This window comes from Vulpes vulpes, chromosome 13 (genome assembly GCF_048418805.1).
Source record: "Vulpes vulpes isolate BD-2025 chromosome 13, VulVul3, whole genome shotgun sequence".
NCBI classification, from domain to species: Eukaryota; Metazoa; Chordata; class Mammalia; order Carnivora; family Canidae; genus Vulpes; species Vulpes vulpes.
In genome coordinates, this window is record NC_132792.1 from 46,104,103 (window position 1) to 46,125,523 (window position 21,421).

At 32.7% G+C, this 21,421-nt stretch overlaps 1 protein-coding gene across 1 annotated transcript in view; it reads right to left on the reverse strand.

Annotated features, from left to right (window-relative positions):
• CNBD1 (cyclic nucleotide binding domain containing 1) overlaps positions 1 to 21,421 on the reverse strand; it is a 352,114-nt gene that overhangs the window by 82,717 nt on the left and 247,976 nt on the right. Inside the window, exon 7 of the mRNA XM_026014282.1 lies at positions 15,065 to 15,231. Coding sequence (XP_025870067.1) covers positions 15,065 to 15,231 — 167 coding nt within the window. The remainder of the gene's footprint in view (positions 1 to 15,064; positions 15,232 to 21,421) is intronic.

Consider the following 21,421-nt stretch of genomic DNA (forward strand, 5'->3'; position numbering starts at 1 on the left):
TCCTCATGCCCAGCATGGAGCCCAAAAGAGGGTTTGAACTCATGATGCTGAGATCAAGACCTGAATGCTCATAACTTTTTTAAAAAGATTTTTTAAATTTATTTATGAGAGACAGAGACAGAAAGAAGCAGAGAGAGAAGGAAGCAGGAAGCCTGATGCAGGACTTGATCCCAGGAGCCCAGGATCACGACCTGAGCCTAATCCAGATGCTTAATTGACTGAGCCATCCAGGTGCCCCACTCATAATTTTTTATTAAAAAATATAGGAGTAAAGACAGGGCTTACTTCCACATGTCTTAACTTTTCTATCTATTATAAATATCAATCATATATTAGTTAGGCTGTTTATTTTTAAGGCAAAATTTATTAAGGCATTCTTCAGGAAAGGGAAAGTTTAATTTTAAAAGCACATCCTGACACAGAGCAAAGTGATTAAATAATCAGGAAAGTCCGCTGGCTCTAGCATGAAAATATTAAATAACTGTGAGCAAAAATCAAATCTCTTGAAAACAACAGTAATCAAAAGACACCAGAGTATGACACAAACTGTCAGATTAATCTTTCTAAAATGTATGAAGTTAACACTCTTTTCAAGTGATTAGTATAGTTCCTTACTGCGCTTTCATCAAAGAAGAACTCTTCCAACTAGCTCTAAAGATAAACTACAGGGGCACTTCGGTGGCTCAGTGGTTGAGCGTCTGCCTTTGGCTCAGGTCGTGATCTCAGGGTCCTGGGATGAACCCTCGCACTGCGTTCTCTGCTTAGCATGGAGTCTTTGGAGACTCTTTCTCCCTCTCACACCTCTCCTCACTTTCTCTCTCTCTCTCAAATAAATAAATACAATCTTTTTAAAATAATAAAAATAAAAGAAAAAATAGGACAGCCCAAATGCAAAATCAGTAAAAAAAAAATAGAATTAAAAGCAAAAACACCAATAATAATAATAATAATAATAATAACTATAGGAAAAAATTCAGTTCTCATAATATGCTAGACATTGTTCTCAGTGCTTATATAATCTCACTTAATACAATGATCTATGAGGTCATTATTATTAGCTTAGTTTTTACAGATAAGGAAACTTAAACATAGAGCCTTAGTAGGTTGTCTGTTTTCAGAGCTGCAATGTAGCCTGACTGCATCATTTGTGTTCTTAAAGTGGTGTTATCATGGTCACTGCATAAGGCCACACAACGTGAGGAAAACACAGATGTCCCTGGAGGCTCCTTCAATATATGTTCTATTCTACGGAATTCTATAAAATAAACAGATATTGCCTTTCTTTATTGATCTATAAACTATCTCCACTTAGAGACATAATTCAAGCTCCTTAACTCCAATGACATGTTCCTGACCACTCTAAACCACAATGAACTTTCTCTTCCTCCAAACAAGAGTTATTTACAAGCATTCCTTATGTTTTATTTCAGTAATCCTTGGTTCCATCACAATGTTGTCAAATAATAGGTGTGTGTGTTTGTGTGTGTGTGTCTGTGTGTTGATTTGTATGCCTGCTTGGAAACATGCTTACAAAAATCCAAAAGCAAAGCCAGATCTGTAAGAGACATGAATAGAATATCACTGTCTCAATATTAACAAGAGTAGGAGGATGAGAAAAAAATAAATATTTTATGATTTATAATTTTTATTATTGAGAAATACTAATTTTGTAAGAATTATCAAGGCAACAAAGCATCCAACCTGCTTAAGAATAATATGCAATTAGTCAAGTCAGTCATGTCTTATTTTTAGATTTAATGAACTAATTTGCTAAAGAAGAGCACAAAAAATTATCACATTAAGGGTTTGAACTTTAATTAGTTAAATTATATATATTCAAGGGAAATCTATTTTCTCCCATCTAGGATGCTATCAAGTCATCTAACAAATGCTCACAATGGGTCACAAGATACAACTACGCAAAGCTCACATAAAAAGAGAGAAAGGGCCTCAAAATGTTGATAACCATTTAAGCATCTCCCTTGGCTTCTAGGACCCTGTCACAGTTCTAGTTCTGCTCTTTTGCTGGGTTCTTTGGTGGCTCTTTACCATCTTTCAAAGTATGGAATTAATCAAATTTGCTCCTTGAATTGAGCCCTTTCTTTTTAATACTGTTTTTTTAATCAGAGTCATTATTTATTTTTGTGGTTTGCATATCACATGTCGTTGTAGATAATTCCAAAATCTACATCTGTAGTCTTTTCAATATTGTGTCATCTTAGAGTACAAATCTTAGAGTACAAATCTTAGAGTACAAATACTTGATAAAACTAGTCAATTTAACTGTGAATCTGTAGCATCGGGGAAAAAATACCTTTCCTTTTAATAGCTAACTGGTTGAAACTAAATTTTTATGTAGCAAAATGCACACTGTAAAGAGCTACATTTCAATATCTTAGCTTTTGCCAAATTGTAGTGGGTTTCAAGAAAAAAATAAAATTACAAGTAAATTTTCTGTGGAAATAAGTGAATAAAAAAATGTGTCCTTACATTCTATGTATTATGTGTATTCTATGTGTGTGTATATATATATATATATATATATATAGAATATATCATACTATATATATATGTAATAGGATATATAATTATATAATATTTAACAAATATAATAGGATATATGATTACATCATATATAATAATTAGAACATTTGCTTTTTTCTATGTGTTGTGGATAAGCACATATTTAATTGCATATGAATTATATTACACATATATATACATATATAAATAAAATGGGATGTTGTAGGTACACCAATGAATATTAAATGCAATTTTTCTAATTATCCCAGAATGTTAAACTTATATTTTTATAAATTTAAATTATATATAATAAAATTTATTTCTATAAAGGCTAGAGAGATAATAGATACTTATGTCACAGTGCTGGTTGGAGTTTTCCTATTCCCTAAAGTGACTTTTTTCCTGTTGTTTCAGAGTGACAGGGACTAAAGTTTGCAGAACTCGCACAGAGATTCAGAGATTGTAAAATTAGTTTTGTGAACTTTAGCTCATTTCCTAACTCAAGAGATTGTAAGCTGAGATCAGGAAACTGAGAACAAAGCTTGTTCAGTAAGAGTTTGTCAGAGTCTTCTCCTTCTGTCCCTTTCCTTTCTCCCAGAGACTCAAAGTGAGGAGCTAGGAATTTGAGAGAATAAGTATGTGACTCTACCTGTCCCATCAGCCAGGTACGTTCACAAAAGGTAACCAGTGTGGGACTGCCCAGAGAAAGGAGTGAAGCTGAAGAATTGCCAGAAAATGTGAACCCCCAAAAGAAAGACCAGTGGTCTTCTAACTGCCCAAAGCCTTGGATGAAGGATATAGTATTAAATAATCCCCTAGAGGAGATAGCACCCTTCTAGGGTGTTACAGGAAAAAGAATACATAAAGCACTGCATTTAGACATCAAATCACAAAAGATAACCAAAGACTTTTACTTCTAATATCCACCCTCCCTTCCTTCTTGATCCTGGCTGCAAAGAGTCAGAAAAAGCCGCTAGCTAGTTGAATAGGATTCATAGTAAGAAAAGAGGAATGAATAACCCCTTTCTCCACTGCAGAATTATGGCACAATAAGGCACAAGCTGGGCTGTCAAGCATGACAGTTAGAAATTTTGATATGAAGACAGCCCTAGAAATTATAATATCTAAGAAAAAATGAGATTATTTGTTAATACATAGGATCTGACTGAGATTTTATCCAGAGAACAGGGAAGAATAATGCTACATAGCTTGTTTGAAAACTTAGCTATGAATAAGAAATAAAGCTATTTTATAATTTTACTCTACTGTGTCCAACTTATTCAATACATTTTTTAAACAAATGATTTTCTTTACATATGATTTCAAATGTTTTTTTTATTCTTAAAAGAAAACTTCTACTAATTGGAAATTTCTTTTAATAATTACTGAGGATCTTCAACTTAAGTATTTGCTTTTATAATGTTGCTAAATGTTACGTTATAATGTCAAAAATACATTTTAATAAAAGACAGGACATAGCAAAATACATATTTATATATTAAATACAAAAGTTTACAAAGTTTAAAATATTGTTATGATTGCATGTGTGAGGATGTGTGTGTTACCATGCCATACTGAGATGACTCTAAAGAAATTTGATTTTCTTTATGATTGTTATTTGAAAAATTGTGAGGTTAATTAGAAAAGATAAAATAAATTTTAAAAATTAAAACTACTTAGAATCATTAAGCTGATGATCTTGTAAAGGAAAAAATATTTTTTCTCTCCTTTCCTTACATAAAACACTCTAATAGAAAAGTGTTTTTGCTTTATTGTACAAATCAATGTCCAGAAAAGCAAAAACAAAAATTCTTGCTGTATATTTGTGTCACACTAATTTTTTGAGCCCAGTTTACATTGATAGTAGGGAGGAAATACAGCAGTTTGTATCTTAAGAAAAATGAATCTGATCTTTTGACTGTATTTTTTCACCTATGTTCATTATACTCAGATAGTGGCCACTTGTTTATAAAACCGTTAGAAGTTTATATTGAAGAGTAAAGATAATATTTTTTTTCTTCTTTGTTCTTTGGTTGTCTGATACAACACAATAAAAAAGAAAATAATAGCAAAGAAGCCAAATAGATGGAAGGAAAAAATATTTTTCTTTTATTTGAGAAAAATCACAAAAACTCCTTAGCACAAATCTTTGAGAGTCATACTATTTTTATTTTTTAAAGTCCCATTAAATAAATAAAAAGTTCAACAATAAAACTTAGGCATAGTGCAACATGTCTTAAAACTCACATTTCTTACAGGAGACAATGGCAAGGAAAATTGTCCTTGGCAATTATATCCTTGTTGGCAAGGATTATTTAAATTTTTAACAATCTGAAATAAATTTTAGTTAATAATCATATACTTGTTCCGTAGCAGACTTAAACGAAAGCCTCAGGGTTGCTGACAGCTAAGAAATTTGTCTGCCGTTATTTCTATTCTATTTTTTCAAAATATTCTATCAGGAGTAGGGGGGGAAAGGACTCTAGAGCTGTGAACTGCCTGTCAGCCAGTTTGCAATAAAAATCCATGACTGTAGTATTGATAGTACTGCTAGTCCCTGGCATACTGTAGTACTACAACTGATAAAACTTTTAATGGTATTGAACAGGAATGGAGTGTGGGCAGAAAAGAATGCACTGGAAATTACAATACCTCAGACCTTTGAGATGTTGGAGGATGAATAATTATAAGAATCACAGAATAGAATGCCTATTGCTTGGTGATATCAGTACATTGGAGAAAGACAGAGAAGGTTGAAGAAAATTAATCATCAGCTTAAGGTGAAGTAAGCAATCCAAGGGATCCATAGCAGCATATAAATGAAATCTCCTCTTCTATAGTTGGAAGTCAGAAAAAGCTGAGTACTGGGCCTAGTATTTAATTATAAGAATAGTGTAGCTCAAGATAAAGTTGTATTCACAGCCCCAGCAAGTATTCTGCTGAACCCTAAAACTTGGGTAAATGACTTTAAACCTTAATACATTAAGTGTCACGATGGCCATCTGTTACATGAGAAAATATGGAGAATACATTTAAAAATGTAGTTTTCACCTAGATCTGGTTCACAGTAACTCCACGGGGTCCACAAACCTACCTCATGGCAATTTCCATAGGCCTTAAATGTATGATTTGAATGGAGACTTACCTTACATTGGTTTCTTGGCCTTAGTGGTCAGAGCACTTATTAAGGAAGATCAAGTGGAAGACTCTAAAATTGTCCTCTCCCTACTCCCTTCAATTTTAGCCAGGTCAGTAAATTAAAATAATATCACAGACGTCATCGAGATGATAGACTAAGAGGTCCCACTCAATATTAGTTCCCTCACAAAAAATGATTTAGCAACTATCCCACAAGTGAAAATATCTCTGGGAGAATGTTGGAATATAATTAAGAAACTACAACATGCCACTAAAGCACAAGAACCAAGAATGGCCAAATAGAAAAAGGAAGGAAATATTTTACCTGCCACCTCACTTCCCAGGCCAGCATAGCTCAGTGCTAAAAGTAGTCCTCTTCATTGTGAGTTCTCTGGTGGATGTAAAGAAGAGGAGGTGACCTAAGCATCCTTCACCACAGAGGACCTCCACAGTATTTGCCAATGTAGCCCCACCTGCTGGAGATAACAGAGCCCATACTCCTGAGCTTTCCTGAAATTGGAGCCACTGTGTGCCCCCAGAGCCAGAACCACCATAGCTCCCTGAGTACTGGCACATGGACAAGAAAGAGCCAGTGGACCCAGAGCCACTACCACACATACATCCTACTCTGAGGAGGATACAAAAAGCCTTCTTAAAGAAATAATGACTAAAAACTTCCCAAGCATGAAGAAGGAAACAGACATTAAGATTTGAGAAGTCCAAAGAATCCAAGTAGGCTGAATATAAAGAGGTCTACATCAAGACATATTATGATTAAATTTTCAAGTCAAAGACAAAGATAGTTTTGAAAGCAGCAAGAGAAAGGTAATTTATCACACTAGGAATTATCAGTGGATTTTTTAGTAGAAACCTCACAGGCCAGGAAAGAGTAGAATGATATATTTGAGGTAGCAAAAGAAAGAAAATTGCCAAAGACTATATCAGAACTATCCTTTAAAATGAAAGACTTTCTCAGACAATGAAAACTGAGGAAGTTCATCACCACTAGATGGGCCTTAGAAGAACAGCTAAAGAGATTTCTTCAAACTGAAACAAAAGCATACTAAACAGTAATGTAAAAGCACATGAAAACACAACTTTGACTGGTAAAGGTAAATATACAATCAAATATACAATAATGCAACATGGTAATGGTGGTACATAAATTTATTCAAATCATAATAAAAAAGTTAGAAAACAGATATTAAGAATAACTATAACCACAAAAGCTGTTAAGGGAAATACAATATAAGAAGAAGTAAACTCTGGCTACAAGTACACAAGAAAGGGTAAAGTAGAGAGATTTTGTATGTGATTAAAGTTGTTATCAATTTAAGAAATGTAATCACAAGATATTTAGTGATACACAAAAGATAAAGAGAAAAGAATCAAAGCAAATCTCTATAAAAATGTCATCAAGTAACAAAGGATGACAAGAGAGCAAATAACTACCAACAGAATGATAATAATTAACAAAATGACAGCAGTAAATTCATGTTTATTGTTAATCATTTTAATTTTTATGTATCAAACTCTGCAATAAAAAGACATAGAGTGGCTGAAGAGATCAAAATAAAACAAGAACCAGTAATATACTGTATGGATTACTGGTAAGAGATTTACTTTAGATTTAAGGACACAGATAATAATAGACTTCAATAGCCCACATTCAAAAGTGGATAAAGCATTCACAGAGAAAATCAACAAAGTGTTGACCTGAACACTAAAGACCAAGTGGACCTAACAGACATATTAGGGAACCTTCCACACAATAGCAGAATATATAGTCTTCTCAAACACACAAGGAATATTCTCCAGGATAGATCACATGTTAGGTCACAAAACATCTTAATAAAGAAGATCAAAATCATCCCAAATATATTTTTCAACAACAATAAAATGAAACTGGAAATCAATAACTATAAGGAAAAGGGAAAATTCACAAATATGTAGAAACTAAAAAGCATACATTTAAATGCAATTTTAAAAATATATCAAGACAAACCAAAAAAAGCACCACATACCAAACTTACGCTATGTAGTAAAAGTAGTCCTAAAAGGAATACTTATAGTGATAAATGCTTATATTAAAAAAGATTTCAAAATAATTTCATAGCTTAATGAACTAGAAAAAGAATAAACTGAGCCCAAAGTTAGCAGAAGGAAGAAAATAATGAAGATTAGAGCAGAAATAAACCAAATAGAGAATAGAAAAACAATTTAAAAAACAATAATACTCAGAGTTTTTTAAAAAAGGATAAAATTGATAAACTTAGTCTAAGAAAAATGTGAATCTTTAAATATGTAAAATCAAAAATGAAAGAGGAAATATTAAAACCTATGGCTGAGAAATAAAAAGCATTATTAAAGACTAATATGAACTGTTACATGCCAATAAATTGGATAGCCTAGAAAAAAGGATATATTTTTAGAAATATATATCTTACTAAAAGTAAATAAAAGAATAGAAGACTGAGAAGATGTATAACAAATAAGGAGACTGAAACAGTAATCAAAAATCTCCCAGCTATGAAAGGCCCAAGGACAGAATGAATTCACAACTGAATTATGCCAAACAGGGATCCCTGGGTGGCACAGCGGTTTGGCGCCTGCCCTTGGCCCAGGGCACGATCCTGGAGATCCGGGATCGAATCCCACGTCTGGCTCCCGGTGCATGGAGCCTGCTTCTCCCTCTGCCTGTGTCTCTGCCTTTCTCTCTCTCTCTTTCTGTCTGTCTGTCTCTCTCTCTCTCTCATTAATAAATAAATAAAATCTTAAAAAAAAAAGAATTATGCTAAACATTCAAAAAAGAATCGATACCAATCTTTCTTAAATTCTTCCAAAAACTAGAAAAGAGATCACTTAAACAAATTAAATGAGGCCAACATCAGCCTAATATCAAAGCCAGACAAAGACACCTTTAGGAAAGAAAACTAAAGGCCAATATCCCTTTAGAGGAACACAAATGTAAAAACAAAAACAAGCTAAATAAAATACTAATGAAATAAATTTAACAGCACACTAAAAGGATTATACATCATAACCAAGTGGGATCTATTCCTGCAATGCAAGGATAGCTCAAGATTTGTAGATTACACAATGTGATTCACCACAGTAGAATTAAAGGGGGAAAAAAAGAATTAAAGGGAAAAACTGCATGATACTCTTAACAGATACAGGAAAAGCATTTGACAAAATTCAACATCCACTCATGTTAAACACTAAGCTATAGAAAGAATAGCCATAGCTATAGAAGGAATGAACCTCAACAAAATAAAGGCCATATACAAAATGCTAATAGCTAACAGTATAAGCAATGAAGGAAAAACTGAAAGATTTTCCTCTAAGATCAGTCCAAAGCAAGAATATCCATTCTTGCCACTTCTGTTCAACATAGTACTGAATTCCTAGACAGAGAAATTGGATGGAAGGAAAAAAAGAGGAGGAGGTGGGGGGGGGGGGAGAAGGAGGAGAAGAAAGCATCACCAGCAGAACCACCACCACCAATGATGACAAGTGGAAGAGGGAGGGAGAAAAGAGATAGAAAGAAAGAAAGAAAGAAAGAAAGAAAGAAAGAAAGAAAGAAAGAAAGAAAGAAAAAAAGACATCCAAATAGGAAGGAAGGAAGAGAAATTATGTTTGCAGATGGTAAAGTCTTAGGTATACAAAACCCCAAAATTCTACCAAAAAACTGTTAGAAATAATAAATGAATTCAGGAAAGTTGCAGAATACCAGATCAACATAAAAAATCAGTGGCTTTTCTATACATGAGGAACAAACTATACAAAAAGGAATTGAGAAAGCAATGTTATTGACAAGAACAACAAAAAGAATCAAATACTTAGGAATAAACTTAACCAAAGAGGTAAAAGACATATACACTAAAAATTATAAAACATTGATGAAGGAAATTAAAGAAAACACAGATAAATAGAAAGAAACATCTTGTGCTCATAAAGACAAAAAGTTATTATAAACTGTCCAAAGCAAATTCAACAACACAGTTAAAGGTATACAGCATAGCAAGGGGGAATTATGTCTTAAATACAAGGATGCTTTAACATAAACAAATCAAATGTGATACAACAGACTTACAGAATGGAAGATAAAAATCATATGATCATCTCAATAGATATTTTTTAAAAAGCATTTGACAAAATACATGATAAATTAATAATAAAAACCCTCAACAAACTGGGTATAGGAGGATCATGCCTCAACATAATAAAGGCCATAAACACAAACAATCCACAGCTAACATTATATCAATAGTAAAATGTTAAAAGCCTTTCCTTTAAGATCAGGAACAAGACAAGTGTGCCATTTGCACTGCTATTACTCATCACAGTGTTGGAATTCCCAGCAAGAATAATTAGTCAAGAGAAAGAAATACAAGGCCTCCAAATCAGGAAGCAGCAACATTTTCATTATTTGCAGATGATATGACCTTATATACAGAAAATTCTAAAGACTCCACCAAAAACTGTTAGAATTAATAAATGAGTTCAGTAAAGATGCAGAATACAAAACCAACATTCAGAAATATGTGGCATTTCTTTACATTAATAATGAACTATGCAACTAATAACAACAGAGAAATTAAGAAAATAAGCCCATTTACAATTGCATCAAAAAGAATAAAATATATAGAAGTAAATTTGACCAAGGAGGTGAAAGACTTGTACTGAAAATTATAAGTCATCAATGAAAGAAATTAAAGGAGGAATAATAAATGGAAATATACTCTGTGCTCATGGATTGGAAGAATCAATATTTTTTCAAATCTCCATGTTACCCAGAGCAATCTGCAGATTCAATATAATCTCTATCAAAATTCCAATGGCATTTTTTCACAGAAATATAACAATCCTAAAATTTGTGTGAAACCACAGAAGACTCCAAATAGCCAAAGCAATCCTGAGAAAGAAAACAGCTAGAGTCACCATACTTCCTGCTTTCAAATCATATTATAAAGTTATAGTAATCATATGGTATGATACTGGCTTAAAAATAGACACATATACCAATGGAACAGAATAGAGAGCTGAGAAATAGACTAATATAGTCAACTAATATTTGACAAAATCATCCATAACATTTAGTGAGGGAAACAATAGGTTTTTTTAACATATAGGGCTGGGAAAACTGAATAAACACATATAAAAAATGAAATCGGACCCTTACATCATCCACAAAAATTAACTTGAAATACATTAAAAGACTTACAGATAGTATATGATACCTTAAAACTCCTAGAAGAAAACACAGGGAATAAAGATTCTTGACATTGATCTTTACAATCATTTTGGATACAATACCATTTGGATACAATACCAAAACCAAATGCAACAAAAGTGAAAATCAACAAGTGGGACAATATCAAAACTAAAAAGCTTCTGAACAGCAAAAGAAACAACAAAATGAAAGACAACACATATAATGAGAGAAAATATTTGCAAACCATATATCAGATAAAGGGTTAATATCCAAAATATAGGGAATCCCGGGGTGGCTCAGCAGTTTAGCGCCTGCCTTTGGCCCAGGGCGTGATCCTGGAGTCCCGGGATCGAGTCCCACGTCAGGCTCCAGCATGGAGCCTGCTTCTCTCTCCTCCTGTGTCTCTGCCTCTCTCTCTCTCTCTCTCTCTCTCTCTCTCATAAAAAAATAAATCTTTTAAAAAATAAATAAAAATTTAAAAAAACTATTAAAAAATATATCCAAAATATATAAGGAACTCCTACAACTCTAAAACAACTAAACACAATCTTATGTAAAAATGGGCAGAAGAACTAAATAGATGTTTTACCAAAGAAGACAACCAAATGGCTAATATATACAGAAAAGATGCTCATAGTATCTACTCATCAGGGAAAAGCAAATCAAAGCCACAATGGGAAATCATGCATTCTAACAGAATGGCTATCCTTAAGAAGTTAAGAGATAACATGTGTTAGTGAGGATGTGGAGAAAAATAAACGCTTATAGAATGTTGGTGGTAATATAAATTGGTTCAGCCAATATGGAAAGCAGTATGGCATTCCTTAAAACAGTTAAAAATAGAACTACTATATAATCCAGTAATTCCACTTCTGGGTATATACCCAAAAGAAATAAAAACAAGATATTGAGAAGATATCTGCTCCTCCATGTTTATTATAGGAGTATTCACAAGGCCCAAGATATAGAAACAATCTAAGTGTCTGTCAATGGATAAATAGGAAAGAAGATATGTTATATATACAAAAGAATATTATTCAGCCATGAGAAAGAAGAAAATACTGTCATATGTGACAACACAGATGGACCTTGAGGGCATTATGCTAAGTGAGATAAGTCAAAGACAAATATTGTATGATATCACTTGTATGTGAAATTTTAAAAAGCCAAACTAGAAGAACAAAGGCATTACACTTCTTGATTTCAAACTATATTATAGAACTATGCTGAACAAAACAGAACACTACTGGCATAAAGGCAGACATGAAGACCAGTGGAATAGAATAGAGAGCCCAGAAAAAAATCCATACAGTTATGGTTACTAATCTTCCACAAGAGTACCAAGAAACATACTGATTAAAGGATAGTCTCATAAATAAATGACGTTGGGAAAACTAGATATACATATGCAGAGCAATAAATGTGGACTCATCTCACACCACATACAAAAACCATCTCAAAATGGGTTAAAGTTTTAAAGAGTAGACCTGAAACCATAAAACTCTTAGAAGAAAACAGAAAAGTTTTTTGATATTATTATAGGCAATGATTTTTTGGATATGACACCCAAAGCACAAAAAACAAAAGAAAAAATAGACAAGTGAGACTGCATCAAACCTAAACGCTTCTGCAGAGCAGAAGAAACAGTTGACCAAGTGAAAGGCAACCTACAGAATAGGATAAAATATTTGTAAACCATTTATCTGAATGAGGTTAATATATATCCAAAATATATAAGAAACACAACTCAATAGGAAAGAAACAAAGAACTCAAATTATGAGAAAAGAACCTAAATAATCGTCTCTCTAAAGAAGATATATAAATGACCAACATGTATATGAAAAAGTGCTCAACGTGTCTAATCATCAGGAAAATGCAAGTCAAAACCACAGTGAATTATCACTATATACCTGCTACAATGGCTATCATCAAAAGATAAAAGGTAAGTGTTGACAAAGATGTGGAGGAAAGAGAATCCTTGTAAATTGTTTGTAGAAATGTAAATTAGTACAGAAATTAGTATAGAGTTTCCCCCGAAAATTTAGAACTACCATGTAATCCAGCAATCTCACTTCTGTGTAGACAATTAAAGAAAAAAAAACTCTCCAGGAAATATCAGCATTTCCATGCTCATTGCAGCATTAGTTACAATAGCCAACATATGGAAACAATTTAAATGTTTATCCACTGATGCATGGATAAAGAAAATGCCAATTGCTACAACATGGATGAACCTGAAGGACAGTATGTTAAGTGAAATAAACCAGACATAGAAAAACAAACATTGTATGATCTCACTGACATGTGTAATCTAAAATAGTCAAAATCATAGAGGCAGAGAGTAAAATGTTGGTTACCAGGGGTTGGGGTAGAGGACATGAAGAGAAATTGCTCAAAGCTATGAAAGATGAGTAAATCCTAGAGATCTAATTTAAGGCATGGTGACTAAAGTCAACAATACTGTACCATATTCTCATCACAAAAAGATTGTAACTATGTGAGATGATGAATAAGGTAATTCACTTGATTGTGGTGATAATTTTACCTTATTTACATTTAAGATGTACACCTTAAATATATACAATTTTTATTTTTCAATTATTCTCAATAAAACTGGAGAAAAAATACTATATCGCAGGAAGAATGACAGATGGGTGCTACCTTTATAGACCTACTGTAGAATTCAGAGGTGGCGGTCCTATCATGAGTTTTGCCTTCATCAAACAAATAGATCCTGTAAGACTGGAGTTAACTACTCCAAAGTGGACCAAGAAGTAGCCTTATTCCACAGTTGATATGCCAGTGTGGAATTTTTTTCCGAAAGCATATTGAAATGGCATCAGGTATATGGTATGTGGCCATTGAGTGGCAAATGTACTCTTTTTCATCTCTACCAAGAAATATCAGAAACTGGGCAGCCCGGGTGGCTCAGCGGTTTAGCGCCGCCTTCAGGGCATGATCCTGGAGACCCAGGATCAAGTCCCATGTCAGGCTCCCTGCATGGAGCCTGCTTCTCCCTCTGCCTGTGTCTATGCCTCTCTCTCTCTGTGTCTCTCATGAATAAATAAATAAAATCTTAAAAAAAAGAATAATCAGAAACATTACCCATTTATGTGTGATCAATAACAATATACTTTTTACATTTATGTCTAATTTTTTATCTTTGTCTTTCTTTCTTAGTTTTATTTATTCTCATTCTTTTTGAACCTGACTTCAATCCATAGTGGAAAATAATTTGGCTTTAACTAGTGTCATTGGCTCTTTTCTACTCTGAACATCTTGACCTCTCTAAATCTAAAATTGGCTTTTTAAGCTACAATTCTAGTCAAACCACATTTGATCCCTATGGAGAGTATCCAGAGATCCAGAAAGATATTGAACTTTAATTTTTTGACCACCTGATAGTCTCAAAATAATACATACAAGCAGGGGATTTTCTTCAAGTAAGACTTTTCAAATGTAATGGAATCAAACTCTTGATCACCTTAGCATTTGCTCTTCAGATAAACAGGATAAGCATGCATTCTTGACTTTGTTAAAAGACCTTTCATAATCTGTCCTCTGTCTCTTTCTCCTCAAATCACCTGTTCTCTCTCCCTTATCTCTCTTGGATATGACACCAAAAGCACAGGTAACAAAAGCAATAATAGACAAGTAAGACTCCATTAAACTAAAAAGCTTCTGTAGAACAGAAGAAAACAGTTGACCAAGTGAAAGGCAACCTACAGAACAGGAGAAAATATTTGTAAACCATATAGCTGAATGGGGTTAACATATACCCAAAATATATAAGAAACACAACTCAATAGGAAATAAACAAAACTCAAATTATGAGAAAAGAACATGAATAATCATCTTATTATTATCTCAAACTATCCTTCTTCCTCACTAGTGATCCAACCACACTGGCCTTGTCCTAGTTATCAAATATACTATATAATCCCTGCCAATGGGTTGGTATGTTGTTGAAGGCATCCCTCATTAAAATTTCTTAAACGAATTTCAAGTTCAATGTTAATAGTAAATTTTCATTTTAAAAGATACATTATCTTAATACTTAAGAACTCACTGAAGACACTTGGATTTACATAATCTGGAAGAGATCAAATTTTATAACAATGATACCTTATTGTTTATGGAAGAAGCAAATATTCCTTTCTTACTGTTGGGTCATGTGTTTGTACCTTAGCAAATAAAAAGTTTTTGATGCCTTCACTGACAACAAATCCTTGGAAACTCTGAGGTATAAGGGAGGCTGTTGACTCATCTTCTTCGATGAGATTACCATATGCCTTTGTTTGAAGTCGGGCGGACCCTTTCAGTATTATATAAAATCCATCATTTCCAACCACTGAAACAGAACAAAACCAAAAAAGATATAATGTTGACTTTATTTCCCAAGCTCTTTGATATAGACATGACCACACACATATTACACTTGCTTTGCTTTTAGTAGATTTCTTTTAGTTTATGCAATGAGGACTGTAATCTAGCACTTAGGCATTCACAACTAATTCACTCAAATAAAAAGAATAGAAAAGACATGTATCCATATTTGGAGAATTCTTTTCTGACAATTATAATAAATCCTCTGATAGAACTGATAGATCTAGAAAAAAAGCCATGGTAACATATTGCAATTAATAGACTTAAGACATTTTGAGAAAAACAGGATCAGAAAACTCCTTGAACTGTTTGAAATGTTACTTCCCTTCAAAAATGCCATTTTGATTAATTTATATAGGTAACTATATATTAATATATACAATTTATAAATAAAATATTTACATATTATAAATATTTATATATTATATATATAATTTTTATTTGTCTTTGCCCTGAATATAATGATGATTGCTCATAGAAGCTAGTTTGGAGAGGGAGATCACTAGGAAGAAGTGTTTTTTTCCAGTATTTCTCCTACTCCACATTATAACTCTCCACAATCTGTCATCTAATTCCAATTCCTGAAGTTTAACTATGTTCCTGTAAGTCTGGTTGGTTTATTCAGTTGTGACCATTTTGAGGGCAACTTAAATCTGTTTTAGTTCTTCTGAAGCCTGACCTTTTGAAGAAGCAGGGCATGGGAACTGGATGATGTCATTTTCTAATAGTTTACATTACTTTATAGGATTGGAGCAAATTATTCAAGTGCAGTGAAAAGAGCTTTTAAATTTTGCTTATTATCTTGCTATAAATAGAAACTTCACAAATTGATTTTTAGGAACAAATGCCTAAGTGATGAAAATTGCTTGCCTTATCTACTTTTTTTTCAAATGAGTGCTTTATTAGTGGGGCTTTACTGGTCAAAATCTGTACACAAGATAGTGACTTTGTCTTCTTTAAAGCAAGGGTTGTGTTTACTTGAATGCCTAAGCTTAAAATAGTTTCCTTTCTGGATAGCAAATATCACTTCTTACTAAACATCTAATCTATGTAGAAACATTGTTTTTTTAAATAGCTATCAAGTGAGCTATATGAGAACTATATTGTAGAAAGTTCACTATAAAATTAAAATATAATATTTGGTCCCAGTATTGCATTCATTGTGTAATCTTGGGAGACTCACATATTTCTAGGCTCAACTTCCAGTTGTCATGCTAAATCAAATTATGTACAAAACTGTCATGCTAAAATTGTCATGGTAATTCAAATTATCTACATGTATTAAATTTTTCTGTATTTTTTCAATTATTCAGTGGATATAATAAATTTTTATGTGGGAATTAGAGAGTTTAAATAAATTATAAATTCCAAAATCAATATAAATAACCAAATTATACCAATGAGAAGATTATTTTTAAAAATTTTGGCCAGTTTGAATTAATAACATTTTAGAGATACAGATGAAAAGATTTTTTAAATTATGTTTGAATTAGTTAATACTTAAAACTTCATATCAAATAATATCATTTTGGAAATATTTCACTTAATATAAAATACATAAAGTATTTTATTTAAATATCTTACATAAATCTATGTCCTTAATTTCCTTATCATCACTTGGATCATTTCTCCAGTCATCCAACACAGTTCTCAGAAAGATTATCTTTAACTGGTTTGGATTACAGTATATTTTGTGTCTTTATGTAATAAAGCTCCTAGAAATATTATCTCTCCTTTTTTATATCCTCCTTTTTTTAAGATTTTATTTATTCATGAGAAACACAGAGACATAGGCAGAGGGTAAAGAAGCTCACTGAGGGGAACCCAATGTGGACTCAATCCCAGGACCCCAGGATCACGACCTTAGCCAAAGACAGATTCTCAACCACTGAGCCACCCAGGTGCCCCCTTAGAAATATTATCTCAAGCTACAAGTACTGTAATCATTTGCCTGACATTGACAAGTGTTTTTTAGCTGTTAATTTTAAATTTCATAAAATAATTGTTCAATTTACTGCTCATTTTTTTTTAAGTAGGCTCCATGCCCAGGGTGGAGTCAAACATGGGGCTTGAACTAAAGACCCTAAGATCAAGATCTGAGCCAAGAACAAGTCGGACACTGCAAAAAAATGTTTTTTTCCCAAAATTAAAAAAAGAAAAATAGAAAAAGTATGAGAAAAAATAAATCTTCAATACAAACCATAATTTTTATAAATGCATTTATTTTGAAACAGAGAAAGAGGAGGGGTAGAGGGAGAGAGAGAAAGAAACAGAATAATTTAAATTAACAACTGAAAAAAAACAAATATTGGAAAGGATCTGAAGCAAATAGAATCCTCATACATTGTTGGTGGGAATGCAAAGTTAGTTGTTTAATTGCTTTGTAAAAAGTCTGGCAGTTTCTAATACAATGAAACATATATCTAACCTATGTTCCAGTAATCAGCTCTACATGTTTACTTAGAAGAAGCAAAAATAAATGTTCACAAAAGGAGTATTACCAGCAGCTTTAGCATAATACCTAAAGGAGCTAAAAGCTGGAAATGGTTCAGGTATCCAATCAGAAAATATATTTTAAAAATCTCTGATAGATACACACAGTGAAATACTACTCGGCCATAAAAATGAACTATTAATTCATGTGACATGAATGAATCTCAAAAATATTACAATAATTGGAAGAAGGCTTTTACAAAAGAGTCTTTATCATTTTATTTTGTTCTAAAGTTCTAAAAGCTCCCCACAAAACTGATTTATACAAGAAGAAGGAAGGAAGGAAAGAAGGAATGGAGGGAGGGAGGAAGGAAAGAGAAGAAAGAAAACACAAGCAGTTGCCTCTGGTGAGTGGGCCAGATTGGAAAGAAACATGGAAGGAAATTGGTAAAGTTCCATATCATGATAGGGGTTTAGATTACAGTATTTGTCAAAACTCATCAAGTGATACACTTAAGGTGTATATATGCACATCATTTTATGTAAATTTTACCTTTAAAAATAAAGGACTGGAAAGAAATATTGAATTCTAGGTAAACAATGAAGTGTTTAGGAGTGAAATGTCCTCATTCTATGAACATCAATAGAAAGGAATATGATGCAAACGTAGTGGGGGAAAACTAGGAAAAAATGTGCAACTACAAGTCGATAACATTTTTTAATCTCTTTGTCCACTGTTCCAAACATATTACATATATTAACACTTTGTATCATCTTAGCAACTGTATGACTCAGGTACTAGGAGTGTTCCAATAATACAACGGTGGAAACTGAGGGCACTGAGAAATTATACATCCAGCCCCAGCTCAGAGAGCCAGTAGTGGTGGAGCTAGTATTAAACACAACAATTACTGTGCCAGCCTGGGTAAGTCATCATAGCATCAGTGTTCTCTCCCTGCCTGCTGTTCTACTCTTTCCCTTTCTTTCAATGTATTTTATAGAACTGTGGTTTTAATTATAGTAAGGTAAGACTATATGTGTGACCTATGCAGATATCATGTTTCATTTTAAGTGAAAAAAGGCACATTTGAAAGTAATATATGCTAGTTTAAAATGTTAAATAAAAAGTCAATATATGTATACCCGAGTACATATTTATGGCATAAACATTATGTGACAAAAACAAACCTAGAAAGAGGTTTGATAGTGTAAATTGTTCATAAGAAAATGAAGAGTAATTTAAACTCATCAAAAAAGACATTGTTAATTATTGAGCAAAATAACAGTGTTTGATTAGAACTGTGACTATACTTTCCCTAGATTTTCTCTATATGGTTACTGTTCTTAGATCTGTTTTTTTTTTTTTTTAAGATTTAGGATTTCATTTATTTATTAATGAGAGACACACAGAGAGAGAGAGAGAGAGAGAGAGAGAGGGGCAGAGACACAGGCAGAGGGAGAAGCAGGCTCCATGCAGGGAGCCCGACATGGGACTCAATCCCGGGTGTCCAGGATCAGGGCCCTGGACTGAAGGCAGCAATAAACTGCTGAGCCACCGGGCCACCCTGTTCTTAGATCTTAATGAGTGGATTGACTGACTATTTCTTTAAAAATGGCTCATTAAAGAACAACCTTTCTATCTAGGGTTCCAAAATCCAGAAATGTAGCTTGGCCTGTTATCTAAATATACTAAACTTGTCATGAAGAGTAAGTATCACATATTGAGTATCAAATATTTGCCATGAACTGTGCTCGGTGCTCTAGCACTAATTCTTTTAATAATCCTATACATCATACATCATTAGTTCATTTTTCAGCTGAAGAAATTAAGGCTCAGAATAATTAAGTAATTTCTTAAAAATAACTTAAGCACCTTAACTTCTGGAGGTTTTCAAATATATTCCAACATCTGAAGGATATATACAACATATACAAAGCCACAAAAACACATATATATATACACATATAGGAGTGCTGTTTGTGTCTGTAGTATATTACACGTGTATTTGCACAGTATGCTATTGTGTATAAGTATATATATTTATATGTCTAAAATAAATTGTGTACATATATGAATATAAATAAAAATAAATATATATATGGACACATATACATAGAAGTAACTTTTATAGATTTTATAAAGAATTTCAATCAGGATTGAAATAATTCTTATTACCTTGTTACAAAGTTCAGTCAGAAGTTAAGCCTCAATTATTTCCTAAAATTAATGTAACTAATTTAATTTTTACTTAGTTATGAATATATCAAAATTAGTTTCATAAATATTAAAAAATAAAAGAATTTAAAATAACTTTCAGAAATATTTGCAGAATGAGATAAACTTTGGGGTGACTTCTTCATACAAACATTTGGGGAGAAAAAAGGAAAATCATCATTCAAATAAGTAACATAAATTGAATTAAAAATAAATAATCAAAAAAATAAAAATGAATAATCAAAAAAGTATGGAATATAGCAGAAAAATTAACAGAAAATTTTCAGAATCCATGTAACATCTGAAACTGGTCCTCAACTATATATATATAAATGATATACACACAATAAGAAAGAAAAAATGCAATAGAATTAAACTCTCAAATGACAATTGAAATATTACTTAAAAATCACTAAGTGGTATTAAACTTACAAATTGTGACAAAAACATATTTATTAACAATGTAAGATAAATAGAAGCTTTTGAAATTCCTAAGCAATGAGAAGGAACCTATAGCATAGGCTCCTTATACAAATTTTCAAAATACTCAAAATTACCTCATATCATTTTTGGGAAATAAAAAGAATACTCCAAGCATCTAAGAAAAATTTGACTATAAGAATTAAAACAAGACAGATCAAAATGCCATTCAATCTTGATTTCCAGACTTTACCAAAGTAAAAGAATTCAATGAAATCAAGTTGCTTAAGGATGAATTTCACAGGGATGCCTGGGTGGCTCAGAGGTTGAGCATCTGCCTTTGGCTCAGGGCTTGATCCTGAGGTTCTAGGATCAAGTTCCCCATCAGGCTCCCTGTGGGGAGCCTGCTTCTCCCTCTGCCTATGTCCCTGCCTTTCTCTCTCTGTGTCCCTCATGAATAAATAAATAAATCTTCAAAAAAAGAATAGATTTCATAAAATTATTTATCTTTCCAACCTCCATGATATGAAACTTCCACGTATATTTTCATAAGGACTTGAAGAAATATGAAGTTTGATTAAAGCAAACATGTTTGGGAATTTCTGGCTAAGAATCTCCCACTCTCTGATTCAGCTAAAAGCAACCATTCTAAAAGGATTTAAATGTTTCAAGGAATTGTAATTGGATGAACAAAGTTATATTGTCACCTGGTTATTCTTACTTGGCCTATAAAATTGAATTTAAGTGTTATGTGTTTACCAGGGAAGCCCTTCCCGACCTCTGCCTTGCTCCCATCCATCCTAATTTACGCCCCTCCCCTGTGATCTTTTTTCAGAGAATTTCTGTCATGACACTGCATTTCCAGTGTCTGCCAACAGATTCTAACCTCTTGGAGAAGAATCTCTAACTTTGCTCTTTGTCCCTCCAGCCCAGAGCACATTATCTGGATTATTTTAGGCACTTAGCAAATATTCGAATGAATGAAAACTTCATTAATGATCCTTATTGTGTTTCTCTCCAAAGAATTGTCTAAAACATTTGGGGAACAACTCATTTTTCTTTCCTTAGAATACTATTGAGAAACAAG